This window comes from Carettochelys insculpta, chromosome 6 (assembly GCF_033958435.1).
Source record: "Carettochelys insculpta isolate YL-2023 chromosome 6, ASM3395843v1, whole genome shotgun sequence".
In the NCBI taxonomy this organism is placed as follows: domain Eukaryota; kingdom Metazoa; phylum Chordata; order Testudines; family Carettochelyidae; genus Carettochelys; species Carettochelys insculpta.
The window spans coordinates 76,876,013-76,896,540 of NC_134142.1; the positions used below are offsets into that span (position 1 = coordinate 76,876,013).

At 45.7% G+C, this 20,528-nt stretch overlaps 1 protein-coding gene across 1 annotated transcript in view; it reads left to right on the forward strand.

Annotated features, from left to right (window-relative positions):
• EIF4G2 (eukaryotic translation initiation factor 4 gamma 2) overlaps window positions 1–20,528 on the forward strand; it is a 169,617-nt gene that overhangs the window by 133,667 nt on the left and 15,422 nt on the right. The window contains exons 3-5 of the mRNA XM_074998531.1: window positions 13,345–13,517; window positions 19,197–19,309; window positions 19,713–19,751. Coding sequence (XP_074854632.1) covers window positions 13,345–13,517; window positions 19,197–19,309; window positions 19,713–19,751 — 325 coding nt within the window. The remainder of the gene's footprint in view (window positions 1–13,344; window positions 13,518–19,196; window positions 19,310–19,712; window positions 19,752–20,528) is intronic.

The window sequence follows — 20,528 nt, forward strand, 5'->3', positions numbered from 1 at the left end:
ATGCCAATATTCTTCTCTTTGAATCTTTCATTATCATCCATGTCTCACAATTGTACAACATGCTGCTGAATACACACATTTTCAAGATGTTCAGCTTCATTCCTAAGCTAGTTGCTTGCTTTTCCAGATCTTATCCAACACCTTCAAACTTGCTCTTGCGTCTGCTATTGTATTTGTTATTTCCTTCTTACAGTCCAGCTCATACATTATGTTGCTCCCCAGATATATGAACTTTTCTACATTCTCTAATTCAATCCTGTCTACACTGATCTTCCTTCCTATTTCCTTATCTCCAAATACCATTGTTTTTGTTTTATCAATGTTCATAATCAGTTCATACTATTTCCCTTCCTTATTTAGCACTTGTACCATTTTTGCTAGCTTCTCCTCATCTTCCTTAATGATAACTATATCATCCATGAACCTCAAGTTGTTAATTCTTATCCCATGCACCTCTTCCTCGATCTTGTCCATTGCTCTCTCTAGTTGTTCTAAACCAACTTCCCAACTCTCCGCACTTTCTCATCACTGCTTCCACACTGTCATAGATATCCTTCAACAGCTGTATCAGTCTGCTATCAGCTCCGTATGACTCCAACACCGCCTAAGTCACTTTCTAATCTACACTGTCAAATACCTTCTGAAAATTGACAAAGCAAGTGTAGATGTTCTTGTTCTTTCATTGAGCTTTCTCCGCTATCAATTTTAGAGCCAATATCTGCTGTATGGTACTTCTATCTTTCCTGAACCTGCTTGCTCATCCGCTAGATGTTCTTCTATCTCCGATCTCAGTCTCTCCATCAGTACCATCATCAGCACCTTGCACAGATGACTCACTAGGGCAATGGTTCTGTAGTTCTTGCACTCCAATGCACTTCCTTTCAATATTCTATATTGTCACTAGCACGGATCTTGTCCATTGCTTAGGTGCCTTCCCTTCTTTCCATGCTCTATTACATATTCGGTGTTATTTCATGAATCATGCGTTCTCCACCATATTTAATCATCTCTCCTGTGATCTTATTTTCTGGGCTCTTGTTGCTCTTTGGTTGTTTCACTGCTCTTCCTACTTTCTCCTTCAAAAATCAGTCTTGCTCTTGATGATCAGTGGAGATATCTCTTTCAGTTCTTTGATCAGTCCCTCTGAGACACTCGGGTTCAACTGTACTTTGTATAGATTGGTGCAATATCTGATCCGTCACTGCACAATCTTCTCCTCGTTCATAAGCACCTCTTCATTCTCATCTTTGATCACCATCTGCTTCAGCTGCCACTTTCTATTAATATTCCTACTCATCTATACACCTGCTTGGTCTTACATTCACCATAATAACTCTCTGTATCTTCACACTGCTCCTCTAACCATTTTCCCTTATCCTTTCTGGATACTTTCCTTGTCTCGTTGCATTTTACTCTATATTGCTGTTCCGCCCCCTCGGAAACATCCCTTCTGATCTGCAACGCTCTCTTCTCTTGTACCAACTACAGTGTCACCGTGGCTGTTCCTTTGACTCTCTTATCTAGGTCTCTCTGTGTTCATATTCCTAACCTTCTCTTTGAGAACTGCTTTATACACATTTCCTATTTCTTCCTCACCTAGCCTCACCATGTCTCTTCTTTTCTTAAATTGTGTCTTGCACTTTGAGTTTCATCTTGATGTTAGCAATCATCTGATGAAGCGGATCTTTGCCCACGAAAGCTTAGGCTCCACAATATCTGTTAGTCTGTAAGTTGCCACAGGACTTCTTATTGTTTTTGAATCACTAGACTGTGGTCCAAGTCTATATCTGCTCCTTGAAAACTTTGGCACTACTGTCTTTATGTTACCCATCTTCTTCTTATCAAAATCATGTCCACCATGTTCTTGGACTTCCCATCATTTGATCTCCATGTCCACATCCTACAGTCCTTTTGTTGGCATCTCATTTTGCAGATCACCATTTTGTACTCCATAGCAAACACCAGAATTTTCTCTCCTTGTTCGTTTCTTTCTCTGTATCCAAACCTTCCCATGACTCTCTCCCAACCGTCATTATCTGTTCCAACCTTCACATTCCAATCTCCTCCAATGATCAACGTATCTCTCTTTGGTATCTCCTCCTGCGTGTTTGTCAGGTCTTTATAAAATAGCTCAATCTCTTCCTCTGTATTGTCCAACATGGATGCATACACCTGAATGACCAATGGTTTTGCTTTGAATCTTGCTACCATCATTCTTGCACTCACCGGTTTGTATCCTAACAATGCTCCTCTAGCTCTTTTGCTAAGAAGGAATCCGCCTCTTGCCTCATGCTTCATTTCATTCCCTGACCAAATGACTTTGCAACCATACTGGATAAACATGTTGACTGTTGATTATTAAATATATACTCATGTACACAGAAACATGCATCTCAAGTCCTTTAATTCAGTGCTTTCCAAACTCTTTCATCTGGTAGCATATTTTTAAGATCCCAAAATCTTCATGGTACACCAAAATTAAACAAATAACCTAAAATATTCAAAGAAATAACTCTTATTTCAAAATGAAACATACATATGTTACAATATTAATGAAAATAATACTTGACTTCACACTTTTACTAGAATTTTAATGTGAAATGTGAGCTTGTTTTAATGAACACAACTGTTTAATATTTGGTTCAGTGCTGAAAAGAGCTACACAGAGCTCCTGATCCAAATTTTTAAACATGATCTCTTCTCATTTTTGTATGTGATAACAAACAGAAACAAAATTCACTAACGTAAGTGGTCAAAAATGGCAATAGAACAATTATTGCTTGATTTGAAATCAATGGATATTCATGTCTTGCCAATATTGATCGAATATAATCTCTCTAAATTTGAGCTCAAGGGTGCGATCATTCCTGACATCCAAAAATTCTTCCTTTTCCTTCAAAGGTAAACTCGTTGATTTTTTTCTGAAGATGATGGAAAAGGATTTCAAATCCATTCAAACCAATCCAATTCGCTCCATTCCAGATGATCTGAAATAATGCCCAAGCTTGTCATGAAGCAAATTCAAACGTTGTCCTGCAAGTGGGAGTTAGACTTCTACCTTGGTCTGAGCCAGAAGTGCACTTGAACATCTGGAGTGAACCATGACCTACTACTTCTCTCCAAAGTTTAAGTTTTGATTGGAACCAATTTAACTTGTCTGTGCATATCAGTATGTTCTCATAGTGTCTTTGCAGCTTCCAATTCTGTTCATTTAGGTGCTCAAGTACATCAGCCAAGTAGGCCAGTTTTCCCAGCCAGTATTTATCTTGCAATAGATTTTCAGGCTGGATCTCACTGTGCATAAATTGCTTCAGTTTTTCCCTCAGTTCACAAACTCTGGACAGAACTTTGCCTCTTGAAAACCAGCAAACTTATAAAGGTATGAAAGAGAAGGGATTGATGTTCTGCTCCCATTTCCTTACATAAAACAGAAAAAAAGTGTGACTGTATGGATTTGATCAAACTGACCATTTTCACAACTTCACTTGGTGTGGCTCTCAGCTCAGCTGGCAAGCTATCAGATATGAGAGCCTACCTGTGTAGAAAGCAGTGAATGATCTGGCTGCATTTTCACATTGTACTTTGGACATAAAACCTCTTACATTACCTGTCACTGCTGCCGCATCATCTGTGCATACACTCATGCAATTCTTCCATGAAATGCCATTTATTTGGAAATATTCATCTGTTACTCCGAATATTTCCTCCCTCACTGTTTTTTGTGGAAGTTCCTTGTATAACAAGCTGTCCTCAGCAAACCAAACAACTGCAATTAGCTGTGCACAGCTTGATTTTCTCAGCCAGTGTTGTTTTTATATCCTTGACGTGTCTTCAATGCATGGTCTGATGGCATTATTGGAAAAAAAAACCCTCTTGCTACCTCATTTGCTGCTTCCAGACCTATCATTGTATGGGTAATTTCTTGGCAGGCTGGCAGAATAAGAGTCTCAGCAATAGTATGAGGCTTTTTTGGCTTTAGCAATCAATCTGGCAACACTGAAGCTAGTCTTTTATGCACAATCTGACACCTTCACTCGTGTTCTCATGAGACAGCTTTGTTTTGCATTTTGTTCTTGCAACCATTTAAAGTAATTAATGTCCTTCTAGAGATAAGTTGGGTGCTTTGTGGAGCAATGTCATCTCGGTTTGCTTGGAACCACGGCTCCATTTGATAACTTAACCCAGCAAATAAAACATGTAGGCAGAGGAGCAGTAAGATCACCAATCCAAGTGAATCCAAATGCCAAGTAGTTATCGTGATTGTCTGTTTTTTATCTTGGTCTTCTCTTTTACAATTTGTTGTTTTGCAAATCCACCAGATCCTGGGATGGAATATTGCTTTCCAAAAATTTGTCAATTATTGTGGGTGAATTTCTGCATGAAAACAGGATTCAAAAATTTAAACAAATAGCAGACAAAAGTAAACAAATTGCATGTTTAGTGTTTAAATGTGGCAAAAAGTATATGAATTTAAAAGAAGGAATAAAACCAAACACAGTAAAAAAATATGAGCCATCACGCACACCAATTAAATAGAGTGTAGTACAGGTACTAAATAAATAGAATTGTGACCGCTTCAAAGTTGCCATTAAAGCTGGTATTTTCCCTGTGCTTGCAGAAATGCATCTACCGCTCTTGGCCACACACTCACTGCATGCACAGCTCAGGAACCTGATGAGCCCCGCCAATCCAGAGAAACAAAACTATTTCTTGAGTAAATTATATATACATGGCCTCCAATATATAGATTGTAGCTGTTGTTTCACACGTTATCAAAATACTTTTCTTTTAGAAGGAAAAATAAACCTCTGCTCTTGCTGTGAAATCAACTTTTCTTATCAAGCCAAGTACTGTGAAATCAAGTCAAGCCAGCATCAATCGTGAGCAAATATGTCATCAAAACTACTCCAAGGTGCAAATTTTGACCGATCAAAGGTGAGGCTCAATATGAGAGCACTCTGACTGAAAAAGGCAGAAAGTACTAAGGTGCAGAGGAAAATATAAAGAAAAAATGAAATCCAAAGAATCTAATTAATTGATAAAAGATTTACTTTACTATTCTCTCCATGGTGGCAAAATTTCCATGGCACACTTAAAACCCCTCTGTGGCATACCAACATGCTGTGGCACACAGTTTGGGAACCACTGCTTTAGCTGACAACCTTCCCACTATCCAGTTAACTCTTGCTTAAGACATTTTCACTTGTTTAGTCCACATTTGTACATAATCTTATAATCAATTTATTGCATGTAAAACACGGGCATGTGATGTGAGCCATGTGCTGATTGCACACAACATTGTCTATGAGAGCCATGCACTCCCTCTGCATTGAAACAAAGTGCTCATAGGTTCAGTTGACTCACCCTGCAAATTCTAGGCATGCAAGTTCAGTTACCCTGTGGAGAGAGACTATCTTGATTATGACAACTTTGTGACTCACTGAGATGGTGGGTCACTGATGCAGCCCACTTCACCACCCTACAATGTCCATTACTGGCATAAGTGTATACATGCAAAGCAAATTTCTTACGGTCCTAGCGACCATGATTAGTCATCAAGTCACAATGAGTATATTCTGAAAGAGGATTTAGATTCTAGAGGGCCAGCCTGAGTTTTGACTTTGGGAGATAGTAGTCCATATTGAAATCTATGTTTTTAGATGTAGGGAGGAGGAGGTTGCTGTAAATACCAGTGTCTTAGAAAAGGCATTTTTCTTTAATTCTCCTCCTCCCCCCCCAAAAAAAAAGGCAGTGGACCCAACCTTCAAGAACAACCCACGTGTTAACAGCAGCAGCAAGAAGAAAACTTGTCACAGAAAAGGCACAAAACGTGGAACATATATGATCATAAAGGTTATATCAGTGTTTCCCAATGTGTGGTCTGAGGCCTGGCACCAGTCCTTTAAAAAAAAATACCAGTCCTTTGAAAATTATCACGCACGATCCTATTAATTTGGTACTTTTCCTATATTCCCGCATGATGCACATGTGCTTTTGTGCGGCCGAGCCTGTCATCGGTTTTCATGTCACATGACACAGCAGTCTCAATTTGTTTCTGCATGGTGCGACATGTACATCTTTTTAGGTTAACTGCTTAAGTTTTCTTTGTTTATTTTCAATTAAATATTTTCATCTTCAATATGGATAAATGGCTGAAGAATGTGACTGGAAATACAACTAGCAAACATTTGAATGATGTGCAGCCTCATACAAGTGAGAATAAGAAAATAAAAACGTCTGGGACCTGCAAGTACTCCAGCAGGTATTTGAAATTTGGTTTCATAAGTGTTGGTAGTGACAATTACCTGCCATTACATATAATCTGTCAAGCAGAACTACCCAATGAGTGCATGAAACCATCAGTGAGACACCATTTGGAATGCAAACATCCGGAATATGCAAGTAAGTCCATAGATTCTTTTCATAAATAAGAAAAATGAATTATCTTCTACTAAAAAAGGCATGAAAAGTGCACTTTATAGCCGTGTCTACATGTGCACGCTACTTCGAAGTAGCGGCACTAACTTCGAAATAGCGCCCGTCACGGCTACACACGCCGGGCGCTATTTCGAAGTTAACTTCGACGTTAGGCGGCGAGACGTCGAAGTCGCTAACCCCATGAGAGGATAGGAACAGCGCCCTACTTCGACGTTCAACGTCGAAGTAGGGACCGTGTAGTCGTTGCGCGTCCCGCAACTTCGAAATAGCGGGGTCCGCCATGGCGACCATCAGCTGAGGGGTTGAGAGACGCTCTCTCTCGAGCCCCTGCGGGGCTCTATGGTCACCGTGGGCAGCAGCCCTTAGCCCAGGGCTTCTGGCTGCTGCTGCGGCAGCTGGGGATCCATGCTGCAGACACAGGGTCTGCAACCAGTTGTCAGCTCTGTGTATTTTGCGTTGTTTAGTGCAACTGTGTCTGGGAGGGGCCCTTTAAGGGAGCAGCTTGCTGGTGAGTCCGCCCTGTGACCCTGTCTGCAGCTGTGCCTGGCACCCCTATTTCAATGTGTGCTACTTTGGCATGTAGACATTCCCTCGCAGCGCCTATTTCGATGTGGTGCCGCGCAACGTCGAAGTTGAACATCGACGTTGCCAGCCCTGGAGGACGTGTAGACGTTACTCATCGAAATAGCCTATTTCGATGTAGGCTTCACGTGTAGACGTAGCCTATATGTGTTCTTCAAATGAAAACTGCGTGTTGGCTTCATATGAAGTTTCAAAACTAATAGCCAAGACAGGTTATCCACCTACTGTCAGCAAAAAGTTAATACTTCCTGCATTGCATATTATTTCATTCCATATTTATGGATGGACAAAAAACATAATCAGTTGGGTTTGCCGTCTTTATCCAAACATACAGTGAAACACAGAATTAAAGATATGGCAAAAAATATTGAGGAAACTCTCCTACGTCGAATACTGAACAGTCAGTTTTTTGCATTACAAGTGGATGAAAGCAGTGATATACCGGATGCTGCCAATTTGATATGTTTTGTTATTTATGATTATGGAAGCTCCATTCAAGAACATCTCTTTTTTTGTAAACCAATTCCAACAAGAACAATAGCTGATGACATTTTTAAGCTAATCAATAATTTCATTATTCAAAGTGATATTGACTGGAAAAAACACGTTGGACTGAGCAGTGACAGGGCTTGAGCAATGGCAGGGTCTCACACTGGGCTTGTCCCACGGATTCAAGCTGTGGTGCCAGACTGTGCATGGATGCATTGTAGTATTCACAGAGAGGCACCAGCTGTGAAAACTATGCCATCACTTTTGAGTTTCACTCTTCAAGAATGTGTGAAGTTTATTAATTATATAAAATCTCGTCCTTTGAATTCCAGAACCTTTATTGCTTTGTGCAAAGAATTAGGAAGTGAAAATGAGCATCTCTTATTAAACTGTGAGTTTCAGTAGCTATCAAAAGGAAACATTTTAAAACAACTCTTTGAAGCTAAGGATGAAGTTTTATTGTTCTTGGAGTGACACCCTCCACCAACAAAAGACATTATATTTAAATTTAAAGAGAAGTTTCATAAATTTGATTGGTTAACAATGATGGCTTACTTATGTGACATATTTTGTCTTTTAAATGAGTTAAGTCTGAATTTACAAGGCATAAAAACGAATGTTTTCAAAGTTCATGAAAAAGTTTACGCACCAATTAAAAAACTTTGTTGATGGGCACAACAAGTTAACAACAGAGACATTAAATCTTTTTGTACTTTGAATTACAAGAAAAATATGCCAAAATTAGTATCTCAGATGCAATTTCTACAGCAATCAAAGAACATCTCTTGGGGCTAACATCAAGCATTAATGAATATTTTCCTACAATTGACACCAGTAAAATGTGGATTAAGAACCCATTTACTGTCGACCCCAAAAATGAAGAAATATTACAACTGAATGCATCAGAAGTGGATTCATTAATTGAACTTTCTTGTGACTCTTCCTCAAAAGAGAACTGATAAACTCTGATTTTTGGTTGAGTTGTAGAAATGAATATTCATATTTATCTGAGAAAGCAGTCAAATTCTTAATGCCTTTCATCATGACATATGTGTGAAACTAGTTTCTTGTCTTTGGATTTCTTCAAAAATAATTATAGAAATAGATTGAATGTTGAACCAGATTTAAGGATTAAACCTTCTTCTTTTGCACCTGACATAAAGTTGCTATGTGATGCAAAACAACATAATCTTTTCCATTAGTTCTCTTTTTAGTTATTTAAAAGCTATAAAGTGCGCACACAATAAATGACTTATATTCAACTCATTAAATTATAAATAAACATTACAACTGTTAAACTTCTACTGGTTAAATTGTAATTAAGCTAATATCAATAAGTTAGGCACTTAAGTATTTATATCAAGATTTATATTATGTACTATTATTATTGTGAATAAATAATAAACAGTGAAAATGTATTTTCAATCTTTTTTTATATATGTATATTTTTGGGCTGCAAAAAAGGTACTGAAAAAAACCAGGTCCCAACTATATAAAGTTTGGGAAACCCTGCTATGGATAATTACTACTGCTTGTGAAAGAGGCGACTTATTCCATACCTACAGAGAGGTAACTGATACAAAGAGGTATAGCTAAATCAGTCCTGGCCTGGTACTCTTTCAGACACTGAGTAGCTGGCGTTCAGGAGAACTGACATTATGAGAAAGAAGAGATATTTTAATGGGGTGAGGGTAGGGTAGTTTGGAGAAGTCTAGCTTATGACAAAGGAAGCAGGACATGTGACAACAAAAGACAGTAATAAAACTGGTAACTATAGATTAATATATTGCTGATTGCCTGAAGCAAAGTGGAACAACATAGAAATTATTTCAAGTAACTTATGTGCTGGAGACAACACTCATGACTAGGCTATACAATTCTCAGATATTGAGCAATGTTGTATGAACTTGCTGACATGAGACACTCTACTCACACTATCTTCAACCAGATGAGTGGGCCCTCCTGCCCTTCACAGGACTGGCTTAAATGACACATAATGCCAAAGGTGGGCACTCACAGCTGGTGCTCCCTATTCATCTCAGGGGGACAGCCCCAGCTGTGAGCCCTGCAGGGGCTCAATTTCTCAGCAAAGAAACAAACAACAGTGCAATTTAGGTTGTTGTCAGCTTCATGGCTGCTTCTTGTTCAAGAGCAGCAGCCTGTTCCTCACATCTGGAGCCATGAAACTGACACAAATGTCAGCCAACAGCTAAAACAAACAACACAGCCTCTGCTTGGACACTACACTTTGCTGCCCTAGGTAAACCAATATAAGCACTGTGCCTTTCATAGAGTTGGAGTTATGTCAAGGTAATAGGCCACTTATTTTGACAGAAGTAGCATTCTAGTGTACACACTGAAATAATTAAGGCTGATGCAAGCTGCTTTATGTCAACCTAACTCTGTAACGCAGGCCAAGCATCAGGAAGTGATAATGCTGCTATAGTACATATCATGAAGTGGTGCTCTTACAGTCTTTCAAGTTCTTCTAGTGTGCAAGCAAACATTCAGCTTTGGGATTATGCATGTTGTTGTTGCGTTTGGGGTTACACAAAGTTTGGGATAGAGGCAGTGGTACATGAAGAGTTTGTTCTCTGCTTTGTCTTTGTTCAGATAGAGTTGCCCTGTGAGAACCAGGCCTTGAAGTTGAGCTGTTATTTCTGGAAGAGATTACCCTTTATGATAAAGCAGCAGAAATGTAGCACTTTAAAGACTAACAAAATGATTTATTCAGTGATGAGCTTTCATAGGACAGACCCACTTCTTCAGATCAGTGGGTCTGCCCCATGAAAGCTCATCACCGAATAAATCATTTTGTTATTCTTTAAAGTGCTACATTTCTGCTACTTTGTTTTGTTGGAGTACTGACAAACACGGCTAACTCTCTGTTACCCTTTATGATCTTTAACTACCACTTTTCTATAACAAGTTTATCTGTGTAACCACTAGATGGAGTACTGAAGTGTACTCTACCTATGCTGACCTACAAAGCCCATGTCCTAAAACTCTGCTACCACTTTCCAGTTTGCTGAGACTAATGTCAAAAGAGTAACACTATTGCTAAGCATAGTTTACCACTTTTCACAACTTTTAATATAGTCACAGCTCTGGGGTTTATTTTATGTGGTTAGAGTGTGGTCCCTTAAAGCTCAGGCTGCATATAGATGTAAGGAATATGGCAGGACCTCAATCCTGCTGAAGGAATTTGGGGAATGTGTTATTTAGAGATGCAAATAGGAAGAGATGTTTGGATGTGTATATGTAAATGTAAATGGGGTGTATGTAGATGTAAATAGTTGCTTGTTTGCAAAGGCTGCCGGGTATCAGGAAAAAGTAGTCATATTTCACCTACTGTAAAAAACTTCTTGTAAAGTCACAAATTAAGCTATCAACCAAGGGAGGAACTGTGGAATAACACCAATGCTTGAAATTATTGTGGGGGTACAAGGTGGTTATCATCGCTGTGTAAAATGTGGATCCCACAGGGCTCCCCTCAGCAGAGCCCTGTGAAGTAGAAAGGGGTTGGGAATAGAAAGGCTAGGAATACTGATTGAACCAGCAAGTGGGGAGCCTTTTGACCATACAGCTGTGAGTGTGGTTTGACTACATCCCCTGCTCCCTGCAACCACATTCAAAGACAGAACTAAAACACAGAATAGTGTTGGGGTCTGTAGTTATTTTGTGAGAACTCTCCCTAGTGGATACTGAGAGTCTGTGACAAAGCCCAGAGCTGAAGCCACCGAGAGCTGAAATTACTACAGCTGAAGCCACAGAGAACTGAAATCACAGGATTTTACCTAGTGCCAAACCCAAAATGCAGAGGACGGGTGACTGGCAGGGCAGCAGGTGGAGCACACTGGACAAGCAGCCAGCAAGGGCGGCTGGTGGAGCACAGCAGACAAGCGGCTAGCAAGGACAGCCAGCAGGGGCAGCTGGCTGAGCACAGTGGACAAGCAGCCAGAAGGAGATCTTGTCCTTGTGGGGCAAGCAACTCCATGCTGAGGTACCTGTGAACTCTGGGTTCATATGGATCAGACCATGCTGTGAGAAATATACCCTATAAATGGGGGTGTGCTCTAAGCAAGGGACTCGGCTCAGCAGATTCCATGGACAGTGCCTCACTTAATGAGGTTCTCCTTTCCTTTGTTTTGCAATACTGCATGTATCGCTGTGTAAATTTATGTTCAGCTACTGTTATAAAACAAGCTGTTTCTACCTTGGACTCTGTGCTTGCAAGAGGGGAAGAACTGCCCTTATAAGCACCCAGCAGGTAGGGTTAGTAGGGGCTCAAACCGGTTAGGTTGCATAGTTGACGGAATCCCCTAAGAACAGAACCCGGCCCTTCTGGTGGTCATCTACCATTAACAGAAGGGTTACATAAGTGGGGGCTCATCTGGGATACTGTTACTGGGTAGTACCCCTCGCAATAACATCTGTTTAGACCATTAGGGAGAACAGTCTTGTTAGCACAGAAGTCAGAATTTGCATAACGGCTGTTGGCATGCTCGAAGACTAGTGCGAGGAGCTGAGTATTGACCCTAGGAATTGTCTATTAGTATTAGGGATAGCCAAGGCCATTGAGGAGAATTTAATTGAGGTCACTCTAACGAAAGCCACTGACTCACTAACAAAGTGTCGCATGTATGGGTGCAGAGACTCTGAGAAGAGGACAACGTTTTTGCCATGTGAACAGGCAGTGGCTGTGGACTCCTTGCAGGTTCCAATTGAGATAAAAACTTCCAGTAGCACATGGAAAATTGTGGTTGCCAGGGCTCCTGCAGTGAGCCCTGACTCAAATGCTGGGTTTGAAGAGAAAATAACATCCTTCTTGGAAGGAAGGAAAGACTATCGCAGATGTGTCAAACTTCCTGGGTTTTGAACCATCTGCCCCTGCAGCCTCTGCTGATGAATGGGCCATACCTTTAATATAAACACTGGAAAAGGTTATGCAACCTCAGCCTGAGTCCAGTTCATACCGTAAGCTATGTTTATTCTCTAAGGGTGTAGTCCCAATACCAGGGGAAGAAGGGTTTCAACTCTTGTTGGAATATACCACCGAAATGCTACTGGAATGGACAGTACCTGAAGTTGAAAAGAGAAGATGACTGATAGAGAGCTTTTGGAGTCCTGCACTGAATGTCATTTCCACTTTGAAACTGGATAGTCAGGGGATTAGTGTGAAAGACTGTCTAGCAGCCCTCAGTCATGCCCTTGGGAAGACAGAAGATCCAGAGGAGGCTCCTCAATAAGTTCCTTAATACCTGACAACAGAAGGGTGAGATGTCAGTTTATGTTCAGATGTTGGAGAAACTACTACAGAGGGTCATCATGAGGGGAGCAATAACAGCAGAGCAAATGGATTAAACTAGAGTGGAACTGTAGTGAGCCGCTGTGGCGTTCCCCAGACTCAGAGGTGGAGGAGGCTGCTCAGAGGCCCTGGTGGGCAGGCCCTGAGCCGGAACACTGGTGCCCCGCCCCTCAGAGGGCGGGGCCTAAAGCCAGAAGTGCAGGGGGTGGGGTTCGGGGCCCATTAACTGGTGGGCTGCCGTGCTGGGAGGAAGCTCCTGCTCGGGCTCCTGGGGGCCAGGGGCAGGGAGTCCACCGCCGCTCAGCCAGTCGACGAGAGCTACCCCCCAGCTGCCCAGAACAGCCTGGGCAGCTACAGATACGGATGCCCCAGGGGACCTACCCAGACTCCCCGGATCTACCAGGGCCCTCACGCCAGTGGAGGCCCACCTCCCCGGAGGGTCCGCCAGGCCCAAACTGACGGCCTGGGACTAGCCACCCAGAGGCTCCGGAAGTGGCCGACTCTGGAGTTTGGCCAGACCCCTGCAGGTCAGAGGCCCCCGATTACCTTGGACCCACCGTGCTGCCGCCGCCAGACTATCCCAATGACGTGGAGATGTCGGACTGGTCGGAGCCCCCGAAGGCAGACGACTTCGAGGGGACCTACCCACTGGGACCTGCCGACCAGGCTGACTGCGACCCCCTACCCCCTCCCTGGCGGGGTAAACCCTCGCCGTGCTAAAGCCAACCCCATGTAGGGGAGAGCCGACTCTGTGTAACTGCTGCCCCGGCCTGAACTGAGGGCTGGGCTTTTCTCCCAAACTCTGTGTAACTGCTGCCCCACCCTGAACTAAGGGCTGGGCTTCCCCCAACTGCAGACTTACCTGTTGCCACGCCCTGCCACAAGGGCTGGGGCCATCCGAACTACTTGCGGGCTGACTGCTACCTTGCCCTAAGGAAAGGGCGAGCCCCCAGTGCCGCCCCGCCCGGGCCAGAGGCAGCCTCCCCAGCTGGGGCCGACCGCCAGCCAGTTCCTTAAAGGAGACTGAGCCCGGGTTCCGCTAGGACCGTGGGCAAGCTGTGGTAGCCCGTGCCGCCCCACCGGGGGGGAGGGGGGAGCACTGTCGTAGCCCAGGCTTCTACAGGCACAAACTGTGAGGAGAGCTCAGTATCAACACCTAATTCTATTCTACCTTCAGTTAAGAGAACAACCGGCAACTCCGCCCAGCTACTCTCAGCTGATAAAAGAGATCCGAGAAGAGGAAGAGAGACAGGCTGCTAGTGAGGTCTGAGATGTTCAGTTGGCCAAACCCAACAGTACAGCCCTCTCCTGACCACTGAAGGTGCTGATGGTGAACAGCTGAGAGGAACTGGCCCAGCAAATACAAGACCTGATGGCGCGAGTCGCTGTACTGCAGGGCACTGTATGTCAAGCGCAGACACCAGGACTTGAAGAACAGCTAGCCGTGCTGATCCAAAAGACCAGGTTCAGAACCACTCCCTCCACTGTTCAGCAAGGGAAAGGATCACCCTTCTTCTTCTACAAATGTGGCCAGGATGGGCACACTGCTGCAAGGTGTCGGAATAAAGAAAATCCAACACTGCTCTACCAAAAGCCAAGGATCACCTGCGAAGTTGGGAAACAGCCACAGGGTCTGGGAAAGGAGCCACCTAAGCCCTCAGGAATTGAAGGTTCCCCTAGAAGAGATGCAACCACTGCAATCCTACAAGGACTGGCAGGGCCACGAGCAGAGATCACCATGAAGATACAAGAAATTGAATGTAGAGCCGTGCTTGATGCAGAATGTCAAGCGACTATTATAATCCATTTTATCAACAAATGCTTAGGCACTTGTCTATTCAACCACTGACCTACTTTGGTCTGTGCAGACTCAGCATACATTCCCCCATGCGGAATACATCATAGTACATCTAGACTTCCCAGAAGAGATGATATGGGTAAGAGAGGAGGTGGATGCAGCTGCCTTAATATGCCCTGACTCGAAGGGGATCTCTGATGTGTCTGTAAGAACGGGTACCAGCTTCAACCTCTTCAAGGTACTGGTGGACTACTGCAGACAACAGGCCGAGGACCAATACTTGAGTGCCCTGATGATTCATACATTTTGTGCCGAAGTCTACAAGAAAATTGAGGATGCTAAACAGGAGTTGCCTGAACTACCAATGGGTGCTCAGAGGTACATGGGCACAACTTCTTTAGTAGCACCTGCAAGGACAGAGAGAGAAGTGTTTGCACAGAGTACCTGACTAAAAGGCAGTAGAGGAGCTTTATCCATAGTAGAACAGCAAGTTGAAGGAGGACTTCTTGAAAGAATGATGGTCCCCAGCGGAGACATAGTCTTACCTGCTGAAGTCTAGGAAAAGGTGACTACACTGACTGCTAATGAAACAACTCATGATGTTTTTGTGAAGCAAGGGCAAAAGAAAGCAGACCTCTTTGAGCCTCAATCAGTGGTAATGCCTCAGTGTGACACTCAGATCCCAACGATAGATCTGGCGAGATTTGACTTTGGAGACTCGTCATTGTCTGAGGACTGGAAGATTTGCCTAAGAGAGAAGCTTTGTGAGAAATCAAAGGTATTTTCACTGCATGATGGAGATGGAAGATGTGCAAAAGGAGTTGAGCACAACATCAGACTGCACAACTCTTGATCTTTCCAGGAGCGATCTAGGAAGATCGCCTTATCCAAGATGGAAGGTGTGTGACAGCATCTTCAAGAGCTAGCTGGGAATGGCATCATTACAGAATCCTGCAACCCATACGCCTCGCCCATTGTGGTGGTCTGTAAAAAGAATGGAAAAATGCAGATGTGTACTGACTACCACACCCTAAACAGCCATACTGTGACTGACCAGTGAACTACAGGACACCGCCGAGATACATGCAATGCGACTGCCACCCCTGACAGAAGTGGGGAAAATGCTCCTGTCACGGGGGACAGCCGAGAGTCAGATGACTGCTGCCCTGACAGGAGCAGGTTCCCCGCTCCTGTCAGTGGTGGCAGCTGAAAGTCAGGCAAAAAACCCAATTGCAAGATGCTGACATCCATGATACCCTACTTGCAAAAAGAGAGAGGCAAAACTCTGTAACCATTGTTCCCTTCACTCCTGGAGGTACACTGCTATTGAGGGAGTGGAACAAACTGAGACTGATACAAGGCGTGCTGCACTGGGTTACAGCAGATCCATTGCAAAAAATCAATGAACACAACTGATATTACCAACAGAGTACAGAGCCCTGGCCATGAGGGCCCTGCATGATGATTTTGGGCATTTGGGTACGGAAAGAACCCTTGACATTATCCACAATTGGTTCTATTGGCCCCGGATAGCCGAGGATGTATGCAGGAAATGTGAGACACACACTCAATGCATTCAACAGTTTGAGAGATCAGAAATATCATAAACTGCACTCTGTAAGTTGAATAACAAAAACTTGTAATCTGACAACTCCCTTTGGAGGTTCCCAAGGCTCAAATGCAGTCTATTAGTGTATCCAAGATGTCTGCAAATAGGGTTGCCAGATTTCCAGAATACTTATGAGAGACAATGCCCCATCTCCTCCAGAGCCATGCACCCCACCAGCCACCCTCACTCTAACCAAATCCTCTTCCCCTCCCGCAGAGAGAGGCACTCCCAGCTCCTTGCTCTAACCCAATCCCCTTCCTTGCCCCCAGAAACAGGCACCGACAGCCTCCCCATCATTACCCCTCCCCCAGAACCAGACATCCCCACGCTAACCCCAATCCTCCTCCCCTTCCCCAGAGTCAGTTTCCCTGCTTTAACCCAATACCCTCCCCCAGAGCTAGACACCCCCACTCTAACACCAATCCCCCTCTGTGGGCCTCCCCCAAAGCCAGCCTCTCTGCTCTAACCCAATGCCCTCCTCCTCCTCCTCCTCCTCCCCCAGAGACAGGCACCTCCACTCACCCAATCCCCTTCATTTCCCCAGACCCAGACACCACTGCTCTAACCTCAATTCTGCTCCCTCCCCCAGAGCCAGGTACCCTAGCTTCCCTGCTTTAACCCAATGTCCTCTCACTCCCACAGAGACAGGCACTCCCCACTAACCCAATGCCACCAGGAGGCTGCTGGGTCTCACTGAGCTGCCACCACCACTGCCGCCGCTGCTGCTGTCTACAACCACGCGCGTCTCCTCCAACAAGCACTCAGACATGCCCAGAGCAGCTCTGAACAGGAGCTGCATTTCACTGGGCAAAGAGCCACATGTAGTTTGAGATGGCTGGGGACTGGCCACGGCTACCCCTGCTCTAAGGCCTCGACTTAGCTAGGGGGAGAGGTAGATATGGTGGAGGGTAAGGACAGGGTCCAGACTGACTTAAACAAATTGGAAGACTGGGCTGCAAGAAATGTGATGAGGTTCAATAAGGGCAACTCCTGCATGTGGGCCAAAAGAATCCCAAGCATTGTTACAGGCTGGGGTCTGACTGGCTCAGTAGTAGTTTTCCAGAAAAGGATCTGGGAGTCGTAGCGGACAAGAACGTGGACATGAGTCAACAGTGTGCTGTTGTAGCCAAGAAAGCTAATGGCACATGAGGTTGCATCAAGAGGAGCGTTGCCAGTAGATCCAGAAAAGTGATTATTCCTCTTTATATGCTTTGGTGAGGCTGCATCTGGAGTACTGTGTCCAGTTCTGGGCCCCCATTTATACGAAGGATGTGGATACACTGGAGAGGGTCCAGCGGAGGGTGACCAAAATAATTAGGGGGCTGGAGCATATGACTTATGAAGAAAGGTTGAGGGAATTGGGACTGTTTCGTCTGCAGAAGAGAAGACTAAGGGGGGGGACTTGATAACAGCCTTCAGCTTACTGAAGGGAGCCTGCAAAGAGGTTGGAGAGAAGCTGTTCACAGTGGTCACGGATGGCAGAACACGGAACAATGGTCTCAAGTTGTGGTTGGAAAGGTCCAGGTTGAACATTAGGAAAAACTTTTTCAGTAGGAGGGTGGTAAAGCACTGGAATGGTCTACCCAGGGAAGTAGTGGAGTCTCCATCCCTGGAGGTGTTTAAGTCTCGCCTTGACAAAGCCCTGGCAGGGCTGATCTGATGGGTTTGGTCCTGCTTAGAGCAGAGGGCTGGACTCAATGGCTTTTTAGGTCTCTTCCATCTCTATTGTTCTATGATTCTATGACTACATGACAAAATGTTTGTGGGGAAGATTTTGTTCTGCACCTCATGGAATAACAAACTTTATTTTTTCCCTAAATTCCAACCCTATTAAGGAAATCAGACGGCCTCTAGCTACAGTCATGCCACTTTGAAATACACCCACCCAGGCCAGCTGGGAACACCGAACAGTTTCAAAAGAAATTCAGTTATGGCTTTTTGAAACTAGAAGAAGCCAATCAACGGAAGGATAGGACAGGTTAGAAATTAGCAGAGTGTCAGGGAGGCACCTGATGCTTGGAATAGGGGGTGAAAAACAGAATAGTCAAGGGCATAGATAGAATGTTCAAAAATTGGATTGCTGTGCTGCTGGGAAGTGGCTGGGGTGCAAAGCCCAGCCAGCAGCCCCAGCCATGGGAACTGTGGCTGTGGAGGGGTCAGGGTCCCCCTGCCACCTCACAGCAGTGGAGGTTCGGTTCCTCCCGCCACCTGCGGGTGGAGGGTCGAGCCCAGACCCCAGCTGGCAACCTCAGATGACAAGTCACGTGTCTCCCATTTACGCAAAAATGTCCAGTGGGACATTTCTGCCTAAATGCAGGACTTGTAGGAAGAATTCGAGACTATCCCATGCATTGGGGGATGTCTGGCAACCCTATGTGCAAACCAAATCAGGACACATAACGAAGGTTACTGTTGACAAGACTGCACTCTAAAAATAATGGGCCAAAACGTTTTATTTAAGATATAAATAGAACCGGGATTTTTATCGAAGGAAAATCTTTCATGTGCCTGCTAGCTCTTTTGTGAAATGTGCAAATGTACTGGGCCACAGCAGTTCATCCAACTGTGCTACCATAGTTACAACCATGTTCAAAACGATTATCACGCACAGCACAAACCAGGCAAGTCAGAACCAGCCTCAGGAACTCTCATCAACCTCCGGTCACCTGCCTGGTGCCATGCGACGGACTGAACAGCTCCACCGACTGAGCCCATCAGCTGGGACCAAGGTCGCCAGCCCCCTGCAACCTCCTCCGTCCCCGTGGCAACGATCCCCCTGCAGCTATTTACAGGCTCAGGCCACGGTGTGTAACTGTGTATTGCCGGGCAACAGTCTGCGGGGTCTGCAACGGTGTTTTGAACCTGGTCAAGGAGAAGGTCACATCTTCCCTTTCTTTGTTCGGCGGGGGCAGGTCAGCCCGATGTAATTCCCTGGGAACTGCTAACTGCTCCTTCGCCCTCCTGCACCCGAGACTGCCTGGCGGTGAACCTAAGAACAAACAACACGGGGAGAGAAGCAAGCAGCCCCATTCAGACGCTGCGCCACTTGCGCAATTGCCCCCCTTTCATGCAGTTAGATACGCAAGCAAGTCGGCGTAAATACCTTCGCGCATACCGATGCTGCACTGCGGAGGTGCTGCTCTTCAACCAAGCTTTCCTCCCGCCTCCTCCCATCTTCTCTCTATGACCGCCCCCTTCCTCTGCTGTGATTGGCAGGATGGGCGGAGTCTCTGGCGGCGATTGGCTGAGGGTGCACTGAGGCGGGGTAGGTTGCGCGCTGGATAATAAAGTTAGTGGGGCTGGCTCAATACGCGTTAGAAGCGGCAGCGACTCGGTTCTCTATGGAGGTGGTAGAAGGAAGCTTTTGGCGACTGCTGCTTGGGTGACTCGGAGGCTCGTCCTGTGTCGCACGCTTCCCCCCTCCCTACCCCGGTCCCCGGCTCCCTCTTTCCCCCTCCCTCTCTCGCCTCTTCCCCCGCCCTTGGTAGCCGCCGGGACCCGGGGAAGCTGACGAGGCCTCAGGGAAGGTGAGGAAGCCGGTACCGGCGGACAACGCTGGGGGGAGAGTTCTGTTGTCTAAAATGGCCGCCGCGAAAATGGCCGCCATCTTCTTTTCGTCTTCATCGCAAAATGGCGGCTTGGGCCGCTGGGACCGGCTTGTCCGCGGCCGGTGGGCGAAGTGGGGCACTCGCTGCCGGGCCCCAGGATGAAAAGGGGCGAGGAGCGGCGGAGGGAGCCGGTTACCGGCCATGCCCTTGGCAGGGAGGCGCGCGCTGATGGCTCTAGGGCCGAGGGGACGCGCCGCCCCGCGAGGGCGAGAGGTCCTGGTTTGCGGCGGCGGCGGACCAACGAGACCTCCACCTGCCCACGGCGGCGACGTGTCTTGCGGACCGTGACTGACGGGCCCGCTCCTTGGGACGCCCGTCACACGTGGCAATCTCGTTTGCGGGTTCCCCTCCGAAAGGGGCAGCGGGTTGGTTTTCCTGCAGCGGGAGCCGCCCTGGCGAGGGACGGGATCGCCTTGCCGTAGGCGAACTCGGGGCATCTGCTCCCGTCGCCGAAAACAAAGAGCCGTCCGGGCCTGCTGATGGCTGAGGCGGGAGGGGCTGCGTGCGCCGCCGCTTGCGCTTGCCGCAGCCCTTTTGTTCGCTGCAGCTGCCTCTCGGTGCCTTCCCTCGCCTGCTGGGGAGAAGTGGAGCTGCCAGGCAGGATTGGAAGGCGCGCCGCTCAAGCGGAAAGTCTCTCCGAAGATTAGGAGGTGGCCCTTAACTTGCCAAACCTGCGTGCGAGGGTGGGGGAGTATC